General features: G+C 38.5%; 2 protein-coding genes across 2 annotated transcripts; both read left to right on the forward strand.

Annotated features, from left to right (window-relative positions):
- Positions 1-3,408: 3,408 nt before the first annotated feature.
- On the forward strand, positions 3,409-7,836 carry LOC122716095. The gene is made up of 2 exons (XM_043938847.1): positions 3,409-3,546; positions 5,224-7,836. The coding sequence occupies exon 2, from the start codon at positions 5,224-5,226 to the stop codon at positions 5,923-5,925; it is 702 nt and encodes a 233-aa protein (XP_043794782.1). The 5' UTR covers positions 3,409-3,546; the 3' UTR covers positions 5,926-7,836.
- Positions 7,837-12,380: 4,544 nt separating this feature from the next.
- On the forward strand, positions 12,381-13,319 carry LOC122716108. The gene is made up of 5 exons (XM_043938867.1): positions 12,381-12,429; positions 12,585-12,766; positions 12,829-12,910; positions 12,986-13,076; positions 13,184-13,319. Exons 1-5 carry the CDS (start codon positions 12,381-12,383, stop codon positions 13,251-13,253), a joined length of 474 nt encoding a protein of 157 aa, XP_043794802.1. The 3' UTR covers positions 13,254-13,319.
- Positions 13,320-26,459: the final 13,140 nt, after the last annotated feature.

Raw genomic sequence — 26,459 nt, forward strand, 5'->3', positions numbered from 1 at the left:
TCATCGGGGTGGCGAGGACAGTGAAATTCTTGGAGGATGATGGTAATGGTTTCGAGCGTAGCTTTCTTATCGACGATGTTGAAATTATTTCGCTGGTGGGTGAAATTAATTGGTATATTAATTGTAAAATTTGGGCAAAACGTGAAAAATGTCTTGCACGCTCGTAGATCGATGTAGATCTTTCTTTTGATTTCTTTCGATTGGAAATACGATTGGAAATACGAGTTCGTATATACGAAATCGTTGGAATAATAGGAATCATATTTGGAATAGAAATTGCGTCCTAGAATATCGAGCATTCCCGGAGGATCTCGAGAAATTCAAATTATCTGTTTAAAAAGGATTGGAGCTCGGTGAAGCTTTCTAAGAATTCGTGACTCGTTTCGGTTCAGAGGAACGCAAACGAACGCGTCGAACGTGGAGAATTCTTCTGGGATGGAAAAACGATGGAACGTGAATGGGGAGGATGGTGAAAAAAGAAAAATCTCCGATCGCCGATTTCTTTTCGCGGAAAATGTCGCGACGCATGCCCGTTTCCACTCACGTTTCCATTCTCGTTTCCACTCTTGTTTCCACTCTCGTTTCCTTCGCAGGGGTTGAAAACTGAAAGAAAGGAGGGAGGAAGAGAGAGTGAGAGAGAGAGAAAGAAAGAGACAGTGGAAACAGAGTCGTAACGAGAATGAAAAACAGAGGAGGAGGAAGAAACAGAGAGGCAGAGGAGGTGGGAAGGGGTAGGAAGGACAAAATGGACGGCAGCCAATCGGATGGCGAGGCAAAATGGCCGACAGTGAATTTAATCAATACTTCCTCCGTCCTTCGTGAGAGGGTGGAGGACAGGGCAAGACCCAGAAAGTGCCAGGGACGTAACAACTCGTTCTCGAGTGTACTTAATCGCATCGTTGAGGTCGATACACCTTCTCCTCTTCTCATACGTTTTTCAGACACCACCGGATAATGCGAATTCGTTTCTTTCTTTCAACGATCCTCCTTGTTCCACCACTAATCTTGGTGTAAAATCGTTCGTAAAATCATCCAAAGAGGAGCGCTTTGAGAAAAACAAAAGAGTTTGTTTTAAGCAGGATAACAGTATCCCCGACCTCACCTTCCATTTTATCGGATAATTTGTATCGTTGTACATCAAGTACGTCATTCGAGTTTCTGTCGATTGCGATTGCGATTATTTCATTATATCAATATACATGACAAGTCTCGTGAAGATAAAACAAGTCGAGTGACGATTATTATTATCTTCGATTCGTTGAAACGTGTCTTTAAAATCTTTTGATATAATTGTTTAATCGAAATATTCAATAAGAATTTCTCGACACCTTATTAGTTGTAAAATTTTGAAAGGAAGATGAAAAGGCTAAGATGAAAAAATTCAACGGATATTCTTTCTTACTTCTCAGAAAGTTTAAATTGAAACGATGGAGCCTGGAGCAAATAAGAGAAGAATCTTTGAACGTCTCTGGATAAATCTTTCGATGTCGGTACAGTGAATGCAAATTACTCGTGTCCAAGTTTCTTTTTCATTGTTTCCTCGAGGCTGTTTCCCATTTTTTTCTTGCTTTGTTTCGCGAGTAAGAAAAATCGCGAGAGAATCGATTCGAGGAATTGCACTTTTAGATAATACGGATTATTATAGATTCCATTTGTTTATTTGTTTCGAAGAAAACGAATGCAGAATGCAAATTTATAATTTAAAAATTTTTAATCTCCTTAATTTTTCTTTCTTTTCATTCTTTTCGTAAATTAATTTGTCTACGAATCAATATAAAAATATTGTAATATATTACAATAAATTTCTGTGATATGCAATTATTGTAGTATATAGTGTATAGTATATAAATTAATTTAAACGAAAAAAAATCAATTTTATCAAATTTTTTTTCAAGTAAGATTAAGTATTAAAAAAAAAAATAGGTCATAATTATTTTATCTTCACATTTCAATTTAACGTCTTTGCTCTTATAGGATTTTATTATTTATTTTTACGATAACGGACTATCAAATAATGATTATCTTTCTTTCAAAGATCAATCATAAATGATCAATTATGGATTATTTTCAACATAGATATCTTTGCACATTTGAAGTATTTTATTTATTTTATTTATTTCTTAATCATACTTTTTATTCAAATTCGAACAGAAACTAGCGTTTTTAAATAAAAAAAAAATAGTAATAATTTTTCACTATACAATATCACAATATAATATTTTATTACTCGATTCAAGTGCAAATTTGCGAATGAGCAAATCGACAAAGAATATATAGAATTGAAACGAGATCTAACAGTTCGCGATCAAAGATAATTTATTCGAAGAAGATAGAATTTCTCGGGTCTATTTTGATTGAAACCCGATCGATATCCCACATATACCATAGTATATATGTACATATCCGTATTTGTGCATACGCGAAAGGATTAAGCGTGAACGTGAATATTCATAGAGCCGGACAACAATTACTCGTTTGTCTCTGTGAAACAAATTTCGAGTAACCTAGATTGAAAACTTGGCGAATTTCGTCTGCACATTTATCTCGTTCGCGGTTATTTTTCATTTGGTAGGCAAATATTTCGAATCGTAAATGCCAGTGACACGATATATTCTCTCGGAAAAATTCGTATTTCACGATCAGAAAATGAAAAATTCTACCTTTAATATCGAACGAGACGGAATTAAACGTTATTTCGTTCTTATTGTAATGAATATCTAATATTTTTCTATCGCGTCATCTCCTATCATCTTCTTATCAAATCGTATCGTGATAAGGTTCCATGGATTCAATTCAATTATGAGATTCAATTCAAAAGTTAATCAAAGATTTCAATTATGGCGTGAAATATGGTCGTTTCACCCCATGAATTAACAATTTAATCGAGACTCTTATGTAATATCTTTATTACACGGCCTCAACTATGAATGGAGATAACGAAATGAAAAATTAGATTTTTTTATCACTCACTTTTACAACTTTTCTAGAAGATAATTTTTACTTACTGTTTACTTTTACTGTTTTTTTCTAATTGGCTATCATTTTTTATAACTGATTATTCATCGTTGACACAAGATATATGTACTTTGATTTATCAATACAGTAATCTTGTTTTTACTAATAACGGTCGTATTTTGCAATTTACAAGGGAAAATTGAAATTTTTCGAGCTTTATTATGTCACGTGAAAATGATATTTTATAAATAATAATATATATGTAAATGATCGAATAGAGAGACGAGCAGATATATATAATTTGTACAATTTTCAGTGACCAGTGTCTCTCGAATGGACAGTGACCCTTCCTGAAAAAAAAAAAAACGAACATAAACGCGAATCGTCCATCGTTATCTTTCATTCGCGCCTCCTGAATGCGTTTATACGTAATCAAACTGTGCCGCCAATGATAGTTAATCGTCGATGATCAAACAGTCAAGTCCAGTAGTCTGCGCCGTTAAAACAAATTCCTCTGACTATTTCACACGATCAATACTACACATTCAGAATCTATTCTTATTGTTCTTTTGTTTTTAAATAATATCAGAGGTAAGTTATTGTTTTTTTTTTATTATTTTAATTTTTATTATTTCGATCGTTTGTTTCTGAACTCCCGTAATTCATATCGATCGAAATCCTACAAATGAAATTTTCTATATATAATTTTTTGTAAAAGCGTTGAAATTTTTATTTTTATACATTGGAAAAGGAAGAAAATTTTTCAGAAAAGATTTTTCGATACGTGAAATCCTTTGTCGTAAAAAGAAATTTTAATTTTCCTGTTTGCATTCGAATATTCGTACGAATATATGAATGAATTTCAATGCTTGGTAGTCAAAGCAATGAAAGAGCAATGAGATTTCTAAGATTATTTCATGCACTGAAAAGCAACTGGTGTACAGCTTCTCCGTATTCTCATACGAGATTTAAATTAGCGCGATAATAATATACGTGTGTCGTTTCAATTGAGCAACTCAATAAAAAATTCAGTAAAAATACATTTTCTTTTTTTTTAAATTATTTGAAATTTCGAAAGCTTATTGTTCGGCAAATTTCTTTAGATTTCAATGAAAATAAATATACAAAATTAAAAATTGTATCGTGCATATAAAAACTGACTGAATTAGAACTAAAAAAGAATTCAACGTGTTTCGAATTTTTTTTTTTCGTAAATTCTTTTTTAATTCGAGAAACTCTTCGAAGCAATTCGAAACAGGAAATAACCGACCGATTCGAAGAGGTATAAGTTGCTGGTAACAATTAGTAGAATTTATAGTAAAGTTTGCTCGTTTCGAACTCGAAACGGGACCAGTTATTGACACACGGCTCTCAAAAGCCGATAACGGATACCCAAGATTCTGATATTACTCTTTCCTGCCAATCGAACTTGAGAAATACAGTGTGTTCTGTAATACTTGTATCAAATTCTTCTTTCGACCAAAAAATAATCCCTTTTTAGGAAATACACAATAGTTAGCTTTTTTTCCAAGGAACTCCACTTGAGATCGTATCTTAAATTATATTCAATTTGATTAATAATTACTTTATTCATTCATTTATTTTTTTTAATCATTAAACGCTTTTTTTTTTATTTAGATATGACAAGGTATTCAATGAAACAATATCGATTAAATACTAATTATGATACTTACATTAGAGATGATCGTCATCATGTTATGGTATTTCGAATTTCAACATACGTATCATTACGTATATATCATACATTATCATAAATCAGAATATTATGCAACATTATGCGATTAATCATTCCTTAGGGAGATAGATACATTTATTAATCATTTTATAATCAGATCATGCGCAATATACATTTCCATACACCCGTTATGGAAAACATATGCAGAATAAAAGCATTTCATCTCTTCATCCTCTAAAAATCGTTTACAATCATTTATACAAACGTTTTACTAATTTCCAAATAGATAAATTAATCAAACTCGAATGATTCCTTCACTTTCCTCTTTCCACGTTCGTTTGTTACACAATTCCATCATTCGAGCCACCCTATGTGTGTGTACGTATATATGTGTAGATCGCTTACATTAGGGAGCAAATACCGGAGCAAAGAGAGAGTGGTGAAGATAGAGAGATGGTGGAGGATGGAGAAACTCTCGATACCCATAACCAATCCCTCCGATGCCTCCTCCGATCCCGAAACCATCGGAACGTTTCTCGTTCGCTTCCGTATTGATTAGCCATCACTTTCAGATGACGCCTCTACCTCGGTGGGTGTTGCTGTCGTTGTTGGCCACGGTCGCCGCGCATCCGGTTCACCACGCATGCGTCCACCTCTGCCATGCACGGAACACCACCAGCCCCGAAATCACGGGAGTCTGCGACCACCATCGGGACCACCTCGTCCTTCAGTCCGGTGCAGCCCGGTCCCCGAATCTCTTCGTCCTCTGCTTGACCCCGTGTCATGGTGCCGCCTCGCCGGATACCCTCCGCTACGACGACACCCCCGTCTGTCGTGAGTTCAGGGAGTCGCTCGTCAAGCGTCACGGTTGCTCCTGTCGCCACGTAGATCGTGATGAGAGGGCGAGAAATTTCGATGAGGAGGAGGAGGAGGAGGAGGAGAAGGAGGATCGTCGTCGATGGGCCGAGGAATTGGAGAAGTATCGGTTGAACAAGATCGATGGAAGCGTGTCGAAGACGATCGACGAACGTTGGTCCGTGGCTGTTCCCCCTTCTGTCGGGGATCAGCGTGGAATCGAGGAGAACCTTTCTGGGAGGAGCGTGGAAATGGAGATCGACACGTCGAGCATGGAGAAGAACGCTACCGCCGGTAATTTGAGCCCTAACGATGGCTCGCCTATGGACGAGGATTCCATGGATTGGGATCTATGGTGTATCAGCCAGTGCGACAACGGTAAGGGTGGCAGCGCCTGTCATTGCGACATTATACCTTGAAGTGAAGGAGGGACGTGATGGGGACGGATGAAGAGGAGATGGACGAATTTACATATCTCGTAGATTAGTCGGGACGATTGGTACCGATAATAGGACGTAAGTCTTAGTCTTATTTAATTGATAAAAACGCGTATTGTTTCGCTCGTATCTTTTTTCTTTTCTTTTCTTTTCTTAATCTACGCGTTGGCCGATAATCCTCGTCCAGAGGAGGGGCGTGTATTTCGATCGTGTGAGATATTTGTCCATATCGCAAGGTATGGGATATAAGAGATGATAAGATATATACGGGAAATTCGCTCCCCTTTTATTCGAAGATGCTCTCTTGATCGATCACGATTGATCACGACGAGATCACGGCGTTCAGTGGAATTTTTTTTGTTTCTTTTTTCGAAACGATTATATATGTCGTGGCTTAATTGCTTTCTTAGGCTTAAGATTTCTCTAGACGCTAGGTCCGGTTCACGCGCTTAATGGGGGGAGCTTAACGTCCAAGGAAAAAGCTTTTTATCACACTGCAATAATAGAGGGGGTTTTTCTTTGAGACAAAGAGGTGTTTCATTGTAACGGACTATCGACCGCCTCCACGATAAGAGAAAGAACACTTCCTTCGCACCGCATCTACAGTCTAGGAAACTTTGAAGGCGATACACAATTACGAGCATTGTTCCGACTCGAGGCGTGTGAACGGGACGCTAAAGTGCGATGTGTGTATTATGCAATAAAACGATATTTATAACGTGGCCGCGATGCAACTAACGCGTGCATCGTCGCGTCATCATCGCGTAATAGCTCTGTAGGATTTCTTCTTATCGTAAATGAATAATCTTTTACACGACACCTGTAATTTAAATAAGGGAATTAGAATAAAAGAAGATGTTTTAAGATATTTGTTAAGCGAAACGAAACAAAATCCATGTCTTCCATTTCGTAGTCTCTTTGCTACTTCGCATGTGGCTACATCGAGCCTCGAGGACTCGATAAGATAATAAGACAGATCACGGTCCAGAATGCGGATGCAAGCATGCGAGTACCAATTGTTGTTTAAGCGATTATTATTTTTTTTTTTTTCAACGCAACCACGTTTCGAGTCGAGGGAGGAAATCGATTATTGGTCGATGGCTGAAAAATGATCTTCCTTCGCGTTCCTTCGAGCGAGAGTAAAAAACGTGCGTTCGTTTATTTATATAGTGTGCCGTTTCAAAAAAAGTTGTGACGCGACAATAAGACGTAGATTTCTAGTATGCCTGAGCGATGCAAACTTTGTCTCTTGCGCACTTTCGACGCAATATCCCGTCTGTCGTGTAAAAATTACGACAATATTTCATACCGATTATGTCTTTCGTAAGATCGTAAAGAGATGAACAGAAATTCGGAAACGGAAATTCTTCGCGATATATCGACGTGAACATCGAAATAATCCGGAAGTAACGATCAAAAGTGCGCGAAAGACTCGATTTCAGCGATTTATTGGCTACATATATAGTTATAAGTAATAATTGCTTTGTAAATATTTATATAAATAATCCCATCCAAGATTTTATTTGATTATATTATGATATATCAAGGAATCGAAACTTTTGGGGTACCAATTTACAAATTTAGGATATAATATGTACAATTTAATCGTTGTTAATATTAATAATGCATAATTATATTCTGATACGTACACATAAGATATGTATATGCTGTTGCTGTCGGAAAACAGTCATATAATTAAATAATCAAGGTAGATATATCACGAATATTATGCTCAAATTATATTCATCACTAAAATTATACAAGTTATTCCATTCTCTAATTATATTTCTATTATTTATTGTTCGTGATTGTACATTATGTATATATGATGTAAGTGAATATAATATTCGCATTATGTTTTGTCATACGATAAATAAATAATATAATATCCGATATAATGCGTGTTTTTAAATTAAATCTTGTTTCAAATTTATTTAAAAAAGTTTTAATCAAATTCATAATGCATATTTTCAATGTTAAATGGAATAGAAAAAAAATCGATAATTAAAATATTACGCACGAGTAATTAAAACTTCGCTTTTATCATTTGTAAGTAGTCCGGAACATTAAATACGATTTATAAATATAGAGCGAATGTAAGACAAGGAGAGTGTATAGTTAAAGAAAGATAGAGATAGATTCAAAATTACGGAATCAGCGCCATCTTCAGAGTGCCGCAAATGAAACACAAATAAATAAGGACAGCATATACTAAAAGAAGGATAGAGATAGAATAAGAATTGACCGTCAGCGCCATCTCTCAAAAATTGAAGGAACCTTTTCAATATGGATAAAGTAGGCTAGGAATTAAACAGCAGCGCCATCTCTCGAAGACTAAAGGAACCCTTTCAATATGGATAAAGTAGGCTAGGAATTAAAAAGCAGCGCCATCTCTCGAAGACTAAAGGAACCCTTTCGATATAGATAAAGTAGGCTAGGAATTAAAAAGCAGCGCCATCTCTCGAAGACTAAAGGAACCCTTTCAATATAGATAAAATAGAGTAGGAATTATAAGCCAGCGCCATCTCTCGAAAACTAAAGGAACCTTTTCAATATAAAGCGGGGTAGGAATTAAAGATCAGCGCCATCTCTTGAATAATTATGGAACTAATTTTTGAAGAAATTTTTGAAAACTTCCTTCAAAATGTGAAAGATGGCGCTAATAGTCAATTCTTATATTTCTATCCTTGTCATAATATTTGCTGTCTTTATTTACTTGTGTTTCATTTGCGGCACACTGAAGATGGCACTGATTCCACAATTTCGTAGCTATCTCTATCCTTTTTCAACCATATGCTTTCCTTGTCTAATTTCGCTCTGGCTATACGATTATTAACAAGATACGGAATTTAATTCAAGATTATTTTCATCGCTTTTTTTTTCAAAAATACAAAGTGTCCAAATCTTTAAATGTAAAATATATATATTATAACGTTTTTTTTATATTCTTTACACAATGCTTCAAAATATATTTTTTCAGATTTAATTCTAAAAAACTGAAGAATCTTTTATTTCTTATAATATTAATAAATATTTTAGATAAAAATTAAATAAATAAAAAAAAATTAAATAAAAAAATTAAAAAATTATATAATATATAAATGCTCATATTTTATATATAAATTTAATAACATGAATTAATATAAATATCAAGTGATTTATTGATATAAAAATTTTATTATTAGATTTAAATAAGATGAAAAAATATTTTGTTCTGAAAATTGAATTAAATGAATTTTTCCAAGTTTTCGTAATTTTAAAGATATTTACTTTTTGCATAATATAGTATATTATAATTATGTGTATATAATAATATTCTAATATATTAAAAACAATATATAATATTTTCTTTTTCTAATTTAACATAAAATTACTCATTATAATTTTTTTTTTACTTTTATAGACAATTCTTCTTCATTATTGCCAACTAGATTGTTATTTCCTTTGGGACAGAAGGTAATCAGTAGTACCTATAATTGTATTTCGATCCTGATAGCTTGTCACATTGATCTGTAATAATATTACACATCGCATAAGACGATGTGCAGTCTGGTTTCTTATAAAAGCCGAGCCTTCTTCCGAAAACAACAGATCACAGCGATCCTTCCTTTCGAGAAGACATCTTCTAGCTTAAGGTAACGATCAGAATTACAATTTACAGTTATATCGTGCAAAGAAAAATTTAAAATTTCATATAAAATTTTCTTTAAGTCTTCTGTGATTTACTAAAGAAATTTAGATACCCTTTGCTTTTTATTTCTGTTGGTACGGTATATTTTTAACATAAAAAATATCAAATCGATATGTTCTTAGACCAACTCTTTGTTCAGTTCACTTGTAAATAATGTAGGCGAATCTGTATTTGATAGGGATATTTATCTTAGGCTCATTTCTCTACTATAAAAGCTCGAAGCTTTTGCCTTGTTTACAACATTCGCTGACCAACTACCGCACAAGTCCCATCGCCTTTTATATTTGTGAGTAAATCGACTATTTCTTGTTGAAAAGAAAAGTCTTTAACCGATCAAAGTATAACTTCGAGAAACTTTCAAACTAGTATTTCACCATACTTTTATTTTCTTTCTCTCGTCGTAATAGTTCTTAGTTCAACGAGTAATTTAAATAATAATCAAATAATTTTTAATTCCAAATAGCTCGCAAACAAAAACTCAAAATGGTATCCACCCGCCTTGTTCTCGCCGTGGTTGCTGCCCTCTTCATCCTCGCCATCAGCGTAGATGCCGCTTACAGAAAGCCTCCTTTCAATGGAAGCATTTTCGGCAAGCGATCCAACACCATCACTGGTAATTTTAAAATTTATCAAATTCTCAAATTTCTCGATTTTTTATTTTCATTCGTCTCTAGTATTCCTCGATATATCATTCCTTCCTTTCGATATAAATGATTTTTACTGTTCGTGATGCAGATTACGAAATCACAAGCCGAGCCATGTCGTCGGTCTGCGAAGTCGTCAGCGAGACATGCAACGCTTGGCTGTCACGTCAGGACTCCAACTAAAGATACCGAACCAAGATTCCAGCATCAAATTCTAATATCTATCGCTTAATATACGTTATCTGTACGTCTAATAGTGTGAAACATGCTGATATTTGATTCAACGATCACTCTACTGCTTTGAAATTCGTCGCATCGTCCAGATCACTCGTCCTCGTAGGATAAGGCTTAAATCTCATTATCGATATTATAATTAATAATTCTGTAAATGTTTCTGATATAATAAAGTCTGATATTCCTTCAAATTATTTCAATGTTTTAATTCATCATGCTTCTGTCATTAATTTAATTTTAATTTCCATTTTACATTTAACATTAATTTCCATTTATTTTTCTATTTGAAAATTTATAGATATAAAATATTGTAAGATAATTCTTCTTATTTAAATAGTGTAATAATTTTTAAATGACATTTATAAATGTAATATTCAATATATGAAGAATAAATTTTTTTCTTTCAACTTTTGCTCCTTATAGATTCCAAACAAAACTAATCCTCTAGGATTTAAAGAATCGTTCCTTGCATTCTATCGAGAAAGCGTTCGATTTTAAATAATCTACATATCGCGTAGTGGAGATTCCAGAATTTCCCAATATCTGAAATGCAGATCGAACGATTCGATATGGAGAGCACGTTTCGATCACCTGCCGGAATAAGGGTTATACTGACTCTTGCGTGAACGAGAAAACAATTTTTGTAAGCAAAATAATTGACCGATCAATGTCTTCCCGAAGAAAAAATAAACGATAATAAATTTATACAAATAAATCATTTGTATTAAATAAAAAAAATCATTTCGTTGCATCAAGAATATTTCTCGAACAACTCTTTCATTTTTATCTCCTTCAAACTTATCTCAAAAATTACAACGAAACGATCCCATATAATCGTATCAACATCTTTAAAATCTGAAACTGGAAAATTTAAAAAAAAAGAAAGAAAAAATAAACTCGAAACGAACACACACACACACACGCGTTTATTTAATGACTCAAATCATTCGACACGAATTACCTGAACAATAAACAATTGTTCCAATTATTCCTCGGACAAAAATTACTCGACGACAATCCGCTTAACTTGAAATTCACTCGACAACGGTATAGGGGTGCAACAAGTGTCCGCTCCGATTTGCATTAAAATCGACCTGATCGAAATACCTAATTGATCCTCAATCCTTGCATAAATACCGCGATATCGAACGCTTCGGTTCAGTTTATCGTCACCCGCGAAAAGGTAAGTAACTATCGACACGTGTTGGAAAATCGCGCTTATCAGGTATGAACTGATTTCAATATTCTCTCCTTTAAACGTTCTCTGGCTTCTCCAATTATACGGAAGAAGAAAAAAATTACATACACACACACACGCACGCACACACAGACTCGGATGTGTTTCCATAAAAGGAAACAGATCGATCATTTTACGCGTAATTCGGATCTCGAAATTCGTTTGTTTCAATGTCGAAGGAAAACGAACGTACGAACCGTTACAGTTATACGTTCTTGAAGATTTCTCACGCGTGATCATCGCGCAGATGCCACGACAAACATCCGGAATATTTAAATGCGATGGGGTTTCTCTCAATGCACACTCAACTATACATTCGCCCACGGACACCCCGAGCATTCTGTCCACTTGTCGCGATAATGGAAGAAGTCTTAGGAAAAATCGCTCAGTTTCCACCATACACTCGTGGAACGCGTGTCGCGTGCGATCTATCTTCTTTGATAAATTGTTCTCGATACGTTTTCGAGGAGGAGAAAACGAGGATGGTCCCATCGGGAGTGGACCTAGTCTCGAGATAAGATTCTTCGTTACAAACGTGATCGTTTACAATTCGATTCGATTGGTCTCTCTTAGAGAAAAAGAGAATTGATTGGGGATTCGATCGGTTCGTTTGCAGATCCGTAGCGAGACCATGACAAGTTTGCGTTTTTTGGGATTCGTGCGTTGTTTCCTCGTTGGTGGTGAGTTCTTTTGGAATATCCCGTTTTCTTTCATGTTGGTGAGTTTTTTCTTTTGAAATACCTGTCTTCCCTTCTTTCGTTCTTTCCCTAATCGGTGAGGCTCGATATAGTTTTCTTGAGTTGACTTTTTAAACATTTCTCTCCAAATTTTCTAGCCATCTGGATTCTAGCAATTTTGGCATTGCTAATTTGTGAAAATACCTCGACGGCCGACGAAGTGCCTGCTTTCTTCCTGAAAATCGCAAAGAATATTCCTCGCGTGGGACGCAGCGAAGGTTACGACGATTTCTTTAAATCTCGAAAAAATCTTCCAAAACTTGGAAACCACGATGCTCAGGTAGTGGTGATCGAAATAAACAATTCCAACCTTGATTCAAATTTTCCTTTTTATTTTTCAAGTCTGAATCTTGGCCGCAATATTCTGTCGACGAACCCTTTTCAAGACCTATAAAAAGGCGCGTGGATTATCCATCGGTTGATGGTAACAAATTTCTTTAAAATCGGTAAAATTGAAACGACAAAAAATTTAATTCAATTTACATCTTTTTTTTGATAGATTGGTCGTGGCAACACTTTCCTCTCGCGATAGAAGGACCACGAGAACTCTGGCGAACTCTGGCTGGTTATTCTAAGGACACGTCGGACGAGTACGTTTATAAAAATTATTAAAAATTATTAAAAAGAGTTTCGATTAGAAAAATATTCAAAAGCTCGGCTACTTTTTTTTCACTTTCGTTTCGTTTCTTTCGACAAGTGTTGACAACGAAATATGGAAACGAAAAAAGAGGACGGGAAACGAAGCCATGGCTTCCGAGGAGAATTAATGGAGCGACATGACGACGTTATTATGCCCGTGGATGAATATATTTAATGGTCATCGTCGGTGTTTAAGGTGTTGGGTAAACTATTATGAAAAATAAATATGTAAATAGAAAACGAATCCTTATTTTCTAATTTCCTGTAACAAATACTATTCTCAATAATATTCTCAGGTAATTTTTTTGCAATATGAAATATCACTATACGAAATATTTCAAAGAATTCTTTTACAAGACCGTTTCTTTTTTTTATTTATCGATTTATTCAAGGGTTGTTATTTAAAGATTATTATCAAAAATGAAATTGCCAGTCATGGAACAGTGAATAAAAGACAACATATAATTCCAAAATATTCGTTGCCAAATTTTTCTGCCAGATGGCTTTACACGTGTCATCGATTGTAGTCCTTAAAAAAAAAAAAAAAAAAAAAAAAATGACACGCTTTGCCACATCTGCGTCGAAACGATTAAAAAGTTTTATTAATAAATAATAATCTCTTCTAGATATAATTCTCATATTATTTATGAATTTAATATCCAGGATTTGAAATAATAGATATTAAAAAAATATTGAAAAATCTTTACAAAATTTCAATAAAGAGAATCTATTTCACTGCATAGTCATTCGTGAAAAGGATTGTGCAACAATCGTAATGCATATCCCGTCACTGAAAAAGGAATAGGTTAAAAGGCGGCAGTCTTCGAAAGGATCGAAATTGCAGTTTCAAGCGTCCGCTGTCAGTTTTCATATGGAAGATAATTTTCCTAGATGTTATATTCGAAACGTGAGCGTACGCGTATGTACGTACATAACAACCGAGTCTCGCGTAATTGTCGATTATCGATCTTGCGTGGCGTGCGTAAAAAATAACACGGGAAAGGGTCACATACATAATATCGCGTACGCTTGTACAGTTATTGTGAAAAATATACGAAAGAAAGAAAAAAACTACCCCTTTTTTACTCCACGCGATATAGATTATTGTAATTTTATTCGTTATTTTAATTCTTAAAGATTGAAGATGCTAATACTATCTTTACAATTTTTTATAATAATATGGAATATATTAATCCGCGTATTTCGATGATACTCGTAAAAAAATTATGTTAATGAAAGAATAGAACTTTGATCAGCCACGTGATTGTTCGCATCATATATTGGTTAAATAAAACGAATCTCTAGAAGATATCTCTTTAGTACCATTTTATGGAAACTTTCAAGGAATTTTCATCTACTATCGATAAATCTTAAAATTTCCTTGATTAAATTTTACGTAACAAAAGATGCAATTTCTTAAATTTTATCTACAATTCGGTATATTCTTTACAATGAAAAAGTTCTCCGTTCGTACAATTTCAATATTATAAAATATAGTTTATAAAATATTATATAATAAATCATATTGAAATATAAATTCTATAAATATCAATTCTATCGATCCTATCGATTAAAAAATTGATTAAACAAAGTACGAAAATTAGTCGTAATAACGTTTCCAACTACGCGTTAATAAAATTTAACGAAACAAATTATTTGATCAAACTTCCGTGTTGAGTTTTCAGCGCGCATTGGAAGATGGCGCCACCAAGCAGAATTGAAGCCTCAACTTTCCACAACCTGCCGCGAGCTGACGCCACCAAGCAGAATCGAAGCCTTATCTTTCCAAATCTTGCCGCGAGCTGGCGCCACTAAGCAGAATCAAAGCCTTAACTTTTCAAAACTTGCCGACAGCTGGCGCCACCGATATCTCTGTCGAGTTATTCTCTCCCTGTGTACTCTCGGCTGCACCCCGAGACAATAAATTGTTGTAATTATAATAATCCCGGTGTTTAAATCAATGCTTGGTGTTTACGCGGAGGCAACCGTGTAACCGGTAATTTCAATTCATTATTCTTACAAAGCCATATTCGGTCAACCATCTCTTTCGTTCCATCGTATCGTATACCCTTAACCGAATTCCCGTATAGCGTAAATCAGCCAATAAGGAACAATAAGGAAGAAACCAGGCCTTTTTTTTCGAGTCCGAGTACCACATTCACGAGATCGCGCACACTAGATCGTCTCGTCATCGATAGATCCAGCGTGCAGCTTTCTAAACATCGACTAATTACCCCGATGAGGATGCAGAGAGTTGCAATCCTCGAAGAAGCGTTGCTTGGAACCAGCCGCGTAATTAAAAGCCGCGCTCTCCTCCTCGTTCCCCCGAACGAGCGACCCATACATCTCGCCGTAAACTTTCCAAATAATTATACCGAGTATTATTTAATTCAAGTAATGACTACCGTGGCGAGACCGAATGCCGTAACACAACAGGGCCGAAACAGAGGAAAGGAAGGGTGGAGGAGGACGTAAGATGAGAGAAGTAAGATTTGTCCTGGATCTTAAAGTCGCGTCTCCCTTCCACGCCTCCCTCCTCCCTTTCCCCCTCGCCGCTCTCTGCTCGCGTGAATAATTCGCACGTAAGACGAATTTCACGTTCCCGCGAGGCCAAGCGTACATATACGATTTTTTTCATCGAACACCATCGCCGAGTTTCCGTGAAACACGCCACCCTCCCTCCTCCACCCCTCTGTCCCCCTCTCGGTATTATCCGAGGCGCGAGATGTGTCAGAAGACACGAGGAGAGATGCTGCGCACGGGGGAGGACGAGAACACCAGTGAACAACCGGGCTGGTTTGCACGTAGCAATTTACGGAAACCGCACGTAACTCGCGTTCGAGGCGGAGGGACGAGGACGAAGTCGACACGGAGCGTTTCCACGGAGTGTTACGTAACGGATCGGCGCTAGATCGCCGGCCAGAGTAACTGTATTTTCGAAGAAGAAGAAGCCTCTCCTTGGCCGAGGAGGAAATCACGAAGCAGAACTTCGCCTCTGGGACCGGGATGACGGCGTGTGGGCCTTCTATTCTTCCATTTTTCCGCCACACCGATACCTTTCTTCCAAACGTGGTGGTGGATAGGAGAAAAAAAATATATATCGGCCAGTTGGCCATTGAGTGTTTTTGCCCGTGGTGCAGGTGAACGATGCTGTTGATTAACTATCGAAAGATTAGTTCTATTGTAATATCGATCGATCGATGGAGGAACAAAGGTGGAGGAATGTTATGCTTCGTTGTATGCTAATCAGGTGGTAAGAAGCGTGTATGAAGGGGTGCGAGGTGTAAGATATTTCGTTATTATAAATTATTGAAACGTTCGAATTTAAATTTAAATATGAATTTTAAATTCAGAGGTTTGGAATATTACTTATTGAAGGTGTCTAACATAAATATTGAAGATTTTTTAACGAAAGTAGATAATGCATTTTGATGTACTTTATGCAAACTGTAATTTACGACTGTTCACGATTTCATCGATTTCCTAGTTTAATTTTTTTCAAGATGATCAAAGCTAGGAACTGGACAGGTGAAGGACATTAATAAGTAATCAATAATAAAGCTTGATACAAAATAGGTAGGGTAACTCTTATATATTATTATAATTTTTCTATTGCTCTATAGTACACACACGATTATTTCGTTTTCGCATTCAGCGATCAATTCAAACGATCGGTGATTACACCGATGACTAATCTTTTTTGCCATTACTCGGTGAAGATCGAGTGGAAATTCTTTTCCAGATCCATGAAATCACACGATATTCAATCAATGAGGAATCGTTGAAAAATGCTGCAAACACTGCGAGAAATTTGCAATTTTCTCAACGAATTATTCAAAAGAAAAATGATCCCGATTTATTCCTAAACAAAAATGCGCTCAATTCCAATCTTAAACTTTAAAGAATTTAATCTCATCTTTTAGAAGCTGGATTCTCTCACGAATCTCCATCTCTCTCGATCTCCACCATAAAAGAAAATCATCTCTTTCCAGAGATCGTTCAGAGAGGAACAACGAATCGACAGACGATGAAACGAAAAGAACCGGAAGAAGGTCGAAAGCGGAAGTTGCATGGGCAACAACTAGTGAACAATGCGCGTGTCCCGTGTCTCAGTCGTTTAATAACCCTGATTTGTCGTTTATACGGGACGTAATGGAGAACGACAGAGATAGGAACGAAGAGACAGAAACAGAAACGAACGACAGACGAGGAGGAAGAGAGAGAGAGAGAGAGAGAGACGAGCAGAACATAGTAGAGGAGAGAAGGGGTGGTGGCGATGATGGGATGAGAGGGTGAGCATCGAGATCGCGCGCAACAACCGTACATAATCACGTAATGCGGTTATCATGCCAATTGCGTAAATATTTGAGCCAATTTGTGGCATGCAACCGACTCTCTCTCTCTCTCTCTCTCTCTCTCTCTCTCTCTCCTCGACCCGTGCACTGCTTCACGAGACCGCCACCCGATCGGCGACCTATTTAACGAACAACTTGTTGTCGCTGTTCGCCATCCTCTGTGAATCTCTCTTCCCTCTCTCTTTTATTTCTTTCCACGATGCCCACCTCCCTGTCCTTGTCGCACGTTTGCACGAGGGATAATAATTCGACGGTGTCGCCGAAACACATTTCGACCGCCACCACTCCTACGATCGACAATGGGACATAACCGCGATACTCTCGTGCTCTTACATTCGCATGCACATGGGAGCGGATCGATCGCTCAACGCGATAAAAAGCTTTGGGAATTGCCAGGGTCGATATTTCTTTTTAGGATATTCTTTTTATGGGAGGAGAGGGATTGGGAGTGTTTCTCTCGTAATTTGGTAATGGACTTGATTCGACTGCGATGCGTGGTGTACATATATATATATATATATGGAGGAAGTAAATATGATGTGTTATTCGATATCTTCCGTGGAATCTTCATATGAGAATGGTTTCTCGCGTAATTAATATACAGTGATAGTTACTTGAAAATTTTACTTAAGTGAGAAGAATATCTTTTACTAGACAAGAAAGTTTCACAAATTTGGAGGTATGATTTGAATCATTCGATGTCGCAATTAATTCGAGAATTTTATATCTCACGATTCGAGGAAATTGATCAGTAATGAAACTCGCCTCCTCGTGCTTAAATCTACGCAAAAAACTACTTCGGTAGAAGGTTTCATCTTAATCCCTCCTCCCATAAAAGAAAGATCTTTATTCATTCTTCCAGAAATTCTGTGTAATGCCCTGAAACGAGGAGAGATCTGGAAGGATGCAGTTGAATTAGAGAAGAGGACGAAGAGGATAGAGGAGGGTAGGAAGGTGAGAGGAACTGGCTGCTCCGTCCGAAGCTTTTTCCACGCAGGATAATTCGCCGCCGGTAAATGTAGGCCCTGGTTCCTGGTTCGTGCTCCGTTTCACCCCTGCGAGAGGGGCCCGTGGCTTTCACTCCCGATATTCTGCGTGTGCGCGCTCGTCTCGGCCGTGTCTCTGTCCGTGTACCGCCTTCTCATCCCCGCAGGTAGAACTGGCGGCCGGCCATGGATCAATTAGGAGAACGTACAAGTGTAGGACCTCGTAAACCTGCCGGCCGGACTTCCCTCGGGATACGGCTCGTGTGAAAAAAAGAAAAAAAAAAGAAGTCAGATCCTTGTGCGTCATGACAAAAATCGTACACGACTTTCTTGGAATAAGATCGAACAGTTTCAATTTTTATACGTTCCAATTTTTGCGATAAAGTTTCATCTTGTATTAAGGGATGATTTTAAACTTGTAATAAAGCTTATGAAATTGGCAGTGCAATTCTGCCAATATTTGAAGAAAAAGAAAACAATTTTCGGTTGAAAGAAGTTGATATAAAATACGTAATCTTCAAACAACTTGTTATTCCAATTTTATAATCCTTATATATGTGCAATATTTGTATCTTCCACGTACAAATGCGTTATATTTTTAAAACATTTTGCAAATTGTTTTACGTGACATGTCTTATACGAGGCAACGATATATTAAAAGTGAAACAAAACCTCGTGAAAGGGAACGAGCATATCGTCCATGTCATCCAGCAACCGTGTTACAACCGCGAGATACCATTTCGTCATCATCGACTTTTATCTCGAACCGTTCCCACCTCCCTGTTACCCAACTTCGAGTCGCTCGTTCACAATGCGAAGACGGTTTCTTGAAGAGGGTTGAAAGGTTATCACGGGCCGCGCACAAGTAGAGACGTCGCTTCCTGCCGTGTTCGAGTCTTTTCTGCCGTTCAGAAGCGTGTGAAAAGGTGGTACGAGAATGGGGAGCAGAAAAAGTGGCGAGAAGTCGAGAGGAGCCTGGAACAGAGGCGCCTTGTCATGCCGTGTAATGACGGCGAGGCAACGCGACGCCCTGTGCTCGAGGAGGAACAGAAACTCGACAAGAGGAACGGCGAGGGAGGTGGAGGGGAAAAGACAGAGAGAGAGAGAGAGAGAGAGAAAAATAGAGGAAAAAAGAGAAAAAAAGGAAAAAAAAAACAATTACCATCCTTTATCTTCCTGCGAACGAAGAGAAAGAGAGTGCCAGGTAGTAGTAGTACCGAGAGGAGTCGAAAGAAATAAAAGACGTCCTTGCTACCGTCTCCTCTCCGTATCTATCCCCTCTTGCTCGTCCTTCCTCCCTCCGCCTGTTCTTTTGAATCAATGTGTCAGCCATTAAAGTGTCGGCCGAAACGAAGAAGCTACCGTGCCGATATTATCGAGGCCTGATAATTAATCTTAAAGAAAAAGAAAAGAAACAGGATCGATGAGAAAAGAAAACTCGAACGCGAATAATCGTTGACACAGTTTCTCTAATCCAAACAATTTTATTTTATTCTCTATCTCGCATTTTGAGAGGAAGAGAATCTTACCGAGATTGCAGGCCTGTCTTAATAGATCGGTCGATTCGATGCGAAAGGAACGTGTCAGAAATTGGCTCGTAATTTATCAGAGAAAGAGAGTTCCTAGACTTCGGAAGCCGAACGAATTTCTTAATGTAGACCAAAGGCGTCGTCGTAATTTTCAATAGAATCGTTTTGGAGGGGTGTCGGGGCAACGCGTTTCCATCCGCTTCCAACACGGCGAGTTTCGGATCTAATGAAGAGTCAGGAGGGTAGGTGTCGTTCCGCGGAATTTACGCTCGGTCCCAAATCGATAAAACCGGACATTAACGAGGCCATCGAATTCGTTTTGATTGCCGTGGCGAAAGAAACTATCGTCCGCCGTTTCTTTCTCCCTCTCTTTCTTCGTGTTCTCGACTCCGTCTCGCCCTCGACTCTCGACGTGTTTCACGCGAGAAGTGGTACCGATCTTATATTGGTATTAGGGATAGGAGGCTGAAAAACAACCTTTTTTAGCTTTCTGGAGAAGCATCGTTCGGAAGAGTTGCGGCTTCGTTCGAGAAGGTAAGAAGCGGAAAAGGGTTGGTTGAGGCCACGAGTCGTAAGGGACACTCGATAAACAACCCCCCGCAGAGAGCTCCGGCAGATACAGGCGTTAAATGAAATTAGCACGGCGTTTAGTTAACTCAGTCCGACCGTTTAGCCGATCCTTCGGGTTATAAATTATTCTGGAATGACTTGCACTGAAACGGTCGGTGAACAGAGAGCGAGAGATTCCTGGTGTGTACGAGAAAAAGAAAGAGGTGATTGAGTATAGAAGAGGTACAAGTTGAAGAGGATAATTTATTTTATAATGGTGCTCTTATTAACATTGTGACAGGAATTTAGTCTCGATATTATAGCCTTTTTTTTTTGACAAATTTTTGATATTTCTCTTTAAAGAGAATCTTTCTATCTTCCTTTTTCTTTTTTTTAAAGAAATTACTTTTATTGGTAATATAGCGTGATTGGTTTTTTATTAGAATTTTCGTTCTAAACTATTGAAGAAATATAATTTTTGAGAGATCTCGGGACCCATAACTAACCATAACTTCATAGTAAAGAAAAAGAGCAATAGATCTTTGAGAAGGCGTGAAACGTTGGCGCCTGGCGCTCCAAGGAAAAGGGTTCGTAAATGGAGGCTGTGGAAACTGGACTAGCCTGTGATTTCTCCTGACTCGTGACCACGAAATTTCACGTCGGTTCCAATCCAGAATCAATCGATCTTTTTCCTATTCCCTATCCTAATCGAATTCAAGTGAAAAGAAATGCATCGAATATCGTTCCATTCCACGAATTTAAAACCATTGTACAATTTGATAACAAAACTCGAAAATCTTTGAAATACGGCCTCCTTCCTAACTATTTCTAACTCTCCTTTGATTCATCGAGGGAATCGATGGAAGTATAATAAAAGAAACAAACCCAAAAATATCGTGGTATATTGGAAACCTCAAAAGCAATTATAACCAGATCCCTAAACAGGCGAACGAACAAGCGGTGAGGTCTTTGTCTATCGCGTACCTGTAGCCGGCTTGTTTCACAAACGAGGTTAGGCCCGACTACAAAGGTCGGCCGCAGCCAAAGACCTACCTGATTTCTATAAAGGACACCGACTGACCAACACGGTGGCCTCACCAGTACCTTTCAGACATGTTTTTTGCATCAAATATTTACACATTTTTAGTGGGTGTTAAACCCATTCAGAATCTTTTCTGCTAACCGATCTTTATCTTCGAAATTGGTTACGCGATTCTGGTGACAATGGATTAGATGGACAATGCGGCTTCTATCTTTCAAGCTACCTGCCACACTTTTTTAAAAAGATTTGCCACGCGACAATATCGCGTATGCCTATTCAAGAGACGGATCGTAAATCAATTGAATCCTTATATTGGCCTTCGAGATGAGATGAGTCAAATACATCTCCTATAGAATTCTTCTTAAGATCCATCATCGGTTGAAAATTCATTACAGGCAAAATTTTCCAATTTTTGCTACAAACATCAATCTTCCAAGAGTAACTAGTACTTTCTATAATATTACTCCAGGAGATCACGCACGTCTTCGGGATTAAAGATAAATTTCCACGTTTTTTTTTCCCTTTTTTTTTTTTTTTTTTTTTTTCTTATTCCTTAGAACGAAGAAGCTGAATATCATCGCTTTGGTAGCCACTTCTAAGATCTAGCCGCTTCTATATTCGACAGGATCGTTTGCAGCCAAGATAAAACGGTGTAGAAGCAACACGTTCGAACGACAGTAATCAACGGTCATAATTCAGTTTCGAGGCTTCTTCCCCCCTCTCCCCCCTCCTTCCTCCCCCCCGATCTGCACGGAGGAAAGAGAGGAAGAGATCTGCGAGGCTGATGTTTCCGTGCTAACCTTTCGATCGCCCCGGGGTTCGCGTGATTCTCCTCCTATGTATCCTAACCCGGAGTCTAGTCAACCCCTGGAGGGGCTCTTTTTCGAGAGAGAAGATCGAGGACGCCAGGAGGATTCACCCTACGATCCTGAAATCCGGGACACGCGAGCCTCGCGGGAAATTCCTTGCCTCTTCTCTCCTAACACTTCTCGGTAAAACGACTCGGTTGCCTCCAGGCGATGTCCCTCCTCCCTCCCCCAAACCGCGCAGTCAAAGGTATCTCTCGCCCTCCCTTTTCGTTCATCGGCCCTCCCCTCCTCCAATTATATAATCAGGCAAAACGGACTTTTTATCAACCGACACACGTACAGACAAACACACGAGATGGACTGGCGAAGAATGATACTCGCGATCACGCCGACTGACACTTACAGGCCGCGATCTAGGGTGTAGATCGTTAATAACGAGGGGCGAAAGTGTCATGAGGCGAACGGAACCGGGCAGAAACAAGCGTTTCCGTAATCAATCTCCTCTGCTCGGTGATGTCTGATTACAAGACACGCGAATCGCGCGCGACTCGTAAAATCGACTCGGGGGCAATTAAAGCCGCTGGCCCGGCTAATCGAGATCACGTAGAACGCGCAATTAGCCCGGACGCAAGATGAATTGAGTAATTACATTCGCATTACAAGCCTCTGCTTCTCCACTTCCCAACGATTCCTTATACGCGTATGACGTATCGTACGCGTCTAAACGCAGATCCACGAAACTTTGTGCAACGATCCTCCTCTCTCCCTTTTCTTTTTTTCTTTCTTTCTCTGATCGATCCGTTTTGATGACCGCCGTTACACGGAGGACAAATTTGGTCGTAGTTAAGGTGGACGTGGATTGACGACGTTACTGGTTCCCGCTCGAGGAAAGGATTGGACGAGGATGGTTTCCTCGAAGTGGCGCCAGGGAAAGGGCTTCCACGGTGGAGCCGCTCCGAGCATCCACCGCAGGTTTTCGATGGAGGCAAAGAGGTAAAAGAACAAGTTGCAGGGCAGAGGCACTGGCGCCGCACGCGGCAGCCTCAAAGGGATCCTCCGCACGCCCATCTGTCTCCGCCCCGCCCCTATTCCCGCGCACCATATACATCATGCACGGCCACGATGTACCCTGGCCCCGAACACCGGGATCCGATAGTCCCGACATCGTGTCAGGCCACGTCACACCACCCTGTACTGATGTCCCCTCGAGCTGTTGCGTTTTGACCACGTGCTGCCCTCGTATTTCGGTTATTTCGTGTCGAAGATAATCGAAAGTAAAGAAGATCCTCCCCGTTTCGTTATAAAGGATTTATGTAGGTCCGAGGATAGTAGTTTAAGATGGATAGAAATCAAAATTTGAAAAGAATGGGGATTTAAGATCGACAATGAGAGTTTGAGCAATTTGGAATTGGTTTATTCCTTCTTGTTTTGGTATAAAAGGAATGGTAGTTTGGGATCGAATCGATCGAAATTAAAATAATTTAGAGCTAGCCAAAAAGAATACGTTAAAGAGTAGATGGAAGAATAACGAGCGAGGTACTCACAGATCAATTAATTTTTCAGATTAGCTTTTACGATTGAAAGTATTTCCTTTTGTTTTAATTAGATTCGAATTACGATCGAGTGAAACAGAAATCGTAGAATCTCGAAGGATACGTATGTCAGTATATTAAAATAGAAAGGGATAGATAGGCTGCAATTACACGTAAGTGGGAAAAGATGCTCCCAAAGTATTAAACTGCATTCAACTTGGATCTAATTTATCTTGATCGTTGATACATCTTTAATTAGATAAAACTACCGAGTGAGACGTGAAACCCGAGTATTCATGAAGTTTCAGAAAACACGGATGAAAGTAAAAATCGTCTGACCGAAGAAGGTAACCTACTCCGGTTATAATTAATCGATTTTTAAGTGGGCCCATTAAGGCGCGACCAGCTGCTGGAAAGAATCTAATAGCCACGTGACAGCGATTTCTGCACGATCATCCGGCGACGATCAATCGAGTTCATCCTTACGCATCTCCTCGTTGTCCTTTTTCCCCGAGTGGTTGATAGTTCAAGCTTTACAGCTTACTTAGCGGCAACAGTGTTTAGCCAGTTGACTAATGAATCTACGGGATCCAAGCAGCCAGAGTAGATTGCCTGGTCTTTCGTTTAACTCCCGCGGAAAGGGTCAACCGGTGGATCTTGAGGAAGATGGATGCTGCACCACGTCGTGCCTTCTCTTCGATATTCCCTCTAATTCGATTTTTCGAAACCATCAACGAGCTTTTCTTCCTCTTCTTCTCCTACATCGTGATTTTCTTTTTTTTTTTTAGAAATAATTTTAATTTATATCGATGGTTACAACGTATATCTCTTCGATGGAATAAATCCTTTTGGTTAAATCGAGAAATAAACGAGATCAAGAGATAGAAAGAGGACGAGATTCCAGGAATCTTCGTCGCAACCTCTTCCACGTATTAACAGTTTTACAAGGAAGTATCTTCCTTCCGTCGAGGATCAAAGGTTTGATTGATTGGACAGTAACTAATGAGCCTGGGCTAATTGCTCGCGGTAATATTCGCCAGCAAAAACTGAGCCAAAGCACACATAGCTGACCCGTGACTTCCCAAAGATCACAGGACTCCCCACGCCGCTTCCTGGCCACGGCCTTCCGACCGACCTTCTTCGTGCTTACCGCTAATTATTTCGGCTACCCTCTCATCGGCTCTGTTTTCTGTCCTCTCCCGGATTGATTCTCCTTTGTTCTCGGTCGCAATAAAGCTTATACGATTTACACGTTTATATAGATATACCTCGGCCTGAAATAATTTATCGTTTCATCGATTCGTCTCGAACGACACATTTGCTAACGTTCTTCCTCATTTTTATCGAGGCAAAGGTGAAATGTAAAATTCAAACGCTACCGTTCCCTCCACGGTCGAGAGCCATTATCGTTTCTCACGCTTCGTAAATCAATTGTATTTTTTTAACGATCGAATCCGGATTTTTATTGGATCATCGATAAATATCGGTCTCTAGGTGGGATATAAATGGCGGTGAAATTTGACTGGGCCCGAGTCGACTCCTAGAAATCCCTTCTGGCACCAGACTAGAGATCAAGCAGGGGCCAATTATGTTACGAGAGAGAGAGAGAGAGAGAGAGAGAGAGAGAGAGAGAGAGAGAGAGAGAGAGAGAAAAAAGGAAGGGGAGATTCTACGGTTAGGGCCCAACGGGATTAACCACCCTCTTTCGACCCCTCGAATTCTCCCCGCAAAGAATCTTCGCGTTTCTTTCCCTGCAGGCGATTCTCTGCACTTGCTGCTGCGTGCCAATCAACGGTACATACCGTGCAACCATCATGGGCCACCTGATGGGATGACTTCATACCTCGCTAACCGTTGCTCCTTTTAAGAGTCTCGCTCGTTGGTGTTGAAGTTATTGTATTGGCCTCTTTGAAATATTCCACTTTAGGAAGAGGGTGCTAGCAACAGGTACAGAAGTGATTGATGAAGAATGTTGTTAAATTTATAGTCTTGTCGAAATGAATCTGCTATTTTTGGAATTGAACAACAAGCCGTGATCTTATACCGTGGATTCATTCCTATCATTTTCAAATGTAGAAAACGTAGAAAGATAGGCAATAAATTTTATACTTATATTCTAATAGAAGATTTGCGTGAACTCTTTCGGGTCTCATTACAGATAATTCGTAACTAGACAATGAATATTTGTATAAAATACAAATGTACAAAAATTTATAAAACACAAAATGTTCAAATAATCAAATAGTCGAAGAATAAGACAAATCTTTTACTCAAGCTTCATTCCTATCTATTTATGACTTAGTACTTATCGATTCTTTGATTCTTCCCAAATATTACAAATAAAAAAATACAAAGTTTGATTTAAAAAACGTGACATAGGCCTGCGTATCGCCGAAGCTATCTGAACGATCAATAGATCTCACCCAGGGGCAACATTTATGGTTCCATCTCCGGTTTTCGCGAATGAGGGCAACACGGTGAGATCGCTCCACGGCTCCACGGCAATGGCGTGACAGCCGAAGGCCGGTTAGG

This window comes from Apis laboriosa, unplaced genomic scaffold, assembly GCF_014066325.1.
Source record: "Apis laboriosa isolate Shangri-la unplaced genomic scaffold, ASM1406632v1 scaffold42_cov153, whole genome shotgun sequence".
In the NCBI taxonomy this organism is placed as follows: domain Eukaryota; kingdom Metazoa; phylum Arthropoda; class Insecta; order Hymenoptera; family Apidae; genus Apis; species Apis laboriosa.

Bases quoted from the DNA above. Each gene is read 5' to 3' on its own strand.
- LOC122716095 (XM_043938847.1), top strand. From the start codon at position 5,224: ATGACGCCTCTACCTCGGTGGGTGTTGCTGTCGTTGTTGGCCACGGTC.
- LOC122716108 (XM_043938867.1), top strand. From the start codon at position 12,381: ATGACAAGTTTGCGTTTTTTGGGATTCGTGCGTTGTTTCCTCGTTGGT. The intron at 12,430-12,584 runs GTGAGTTCTTTT...CAAATTTTCTAG, and splicing joins GCGTTGTTTCCTCGTTGGTG to CCATCTGGATTCTAGCAATT. The intron at 12,911-12,985 runs GTAACAAATTTC...TTTTTTTGATAG, and splicing joins GGATTATCCATCGGTTGATG to ATTGGTCGTGGCAACACTTT.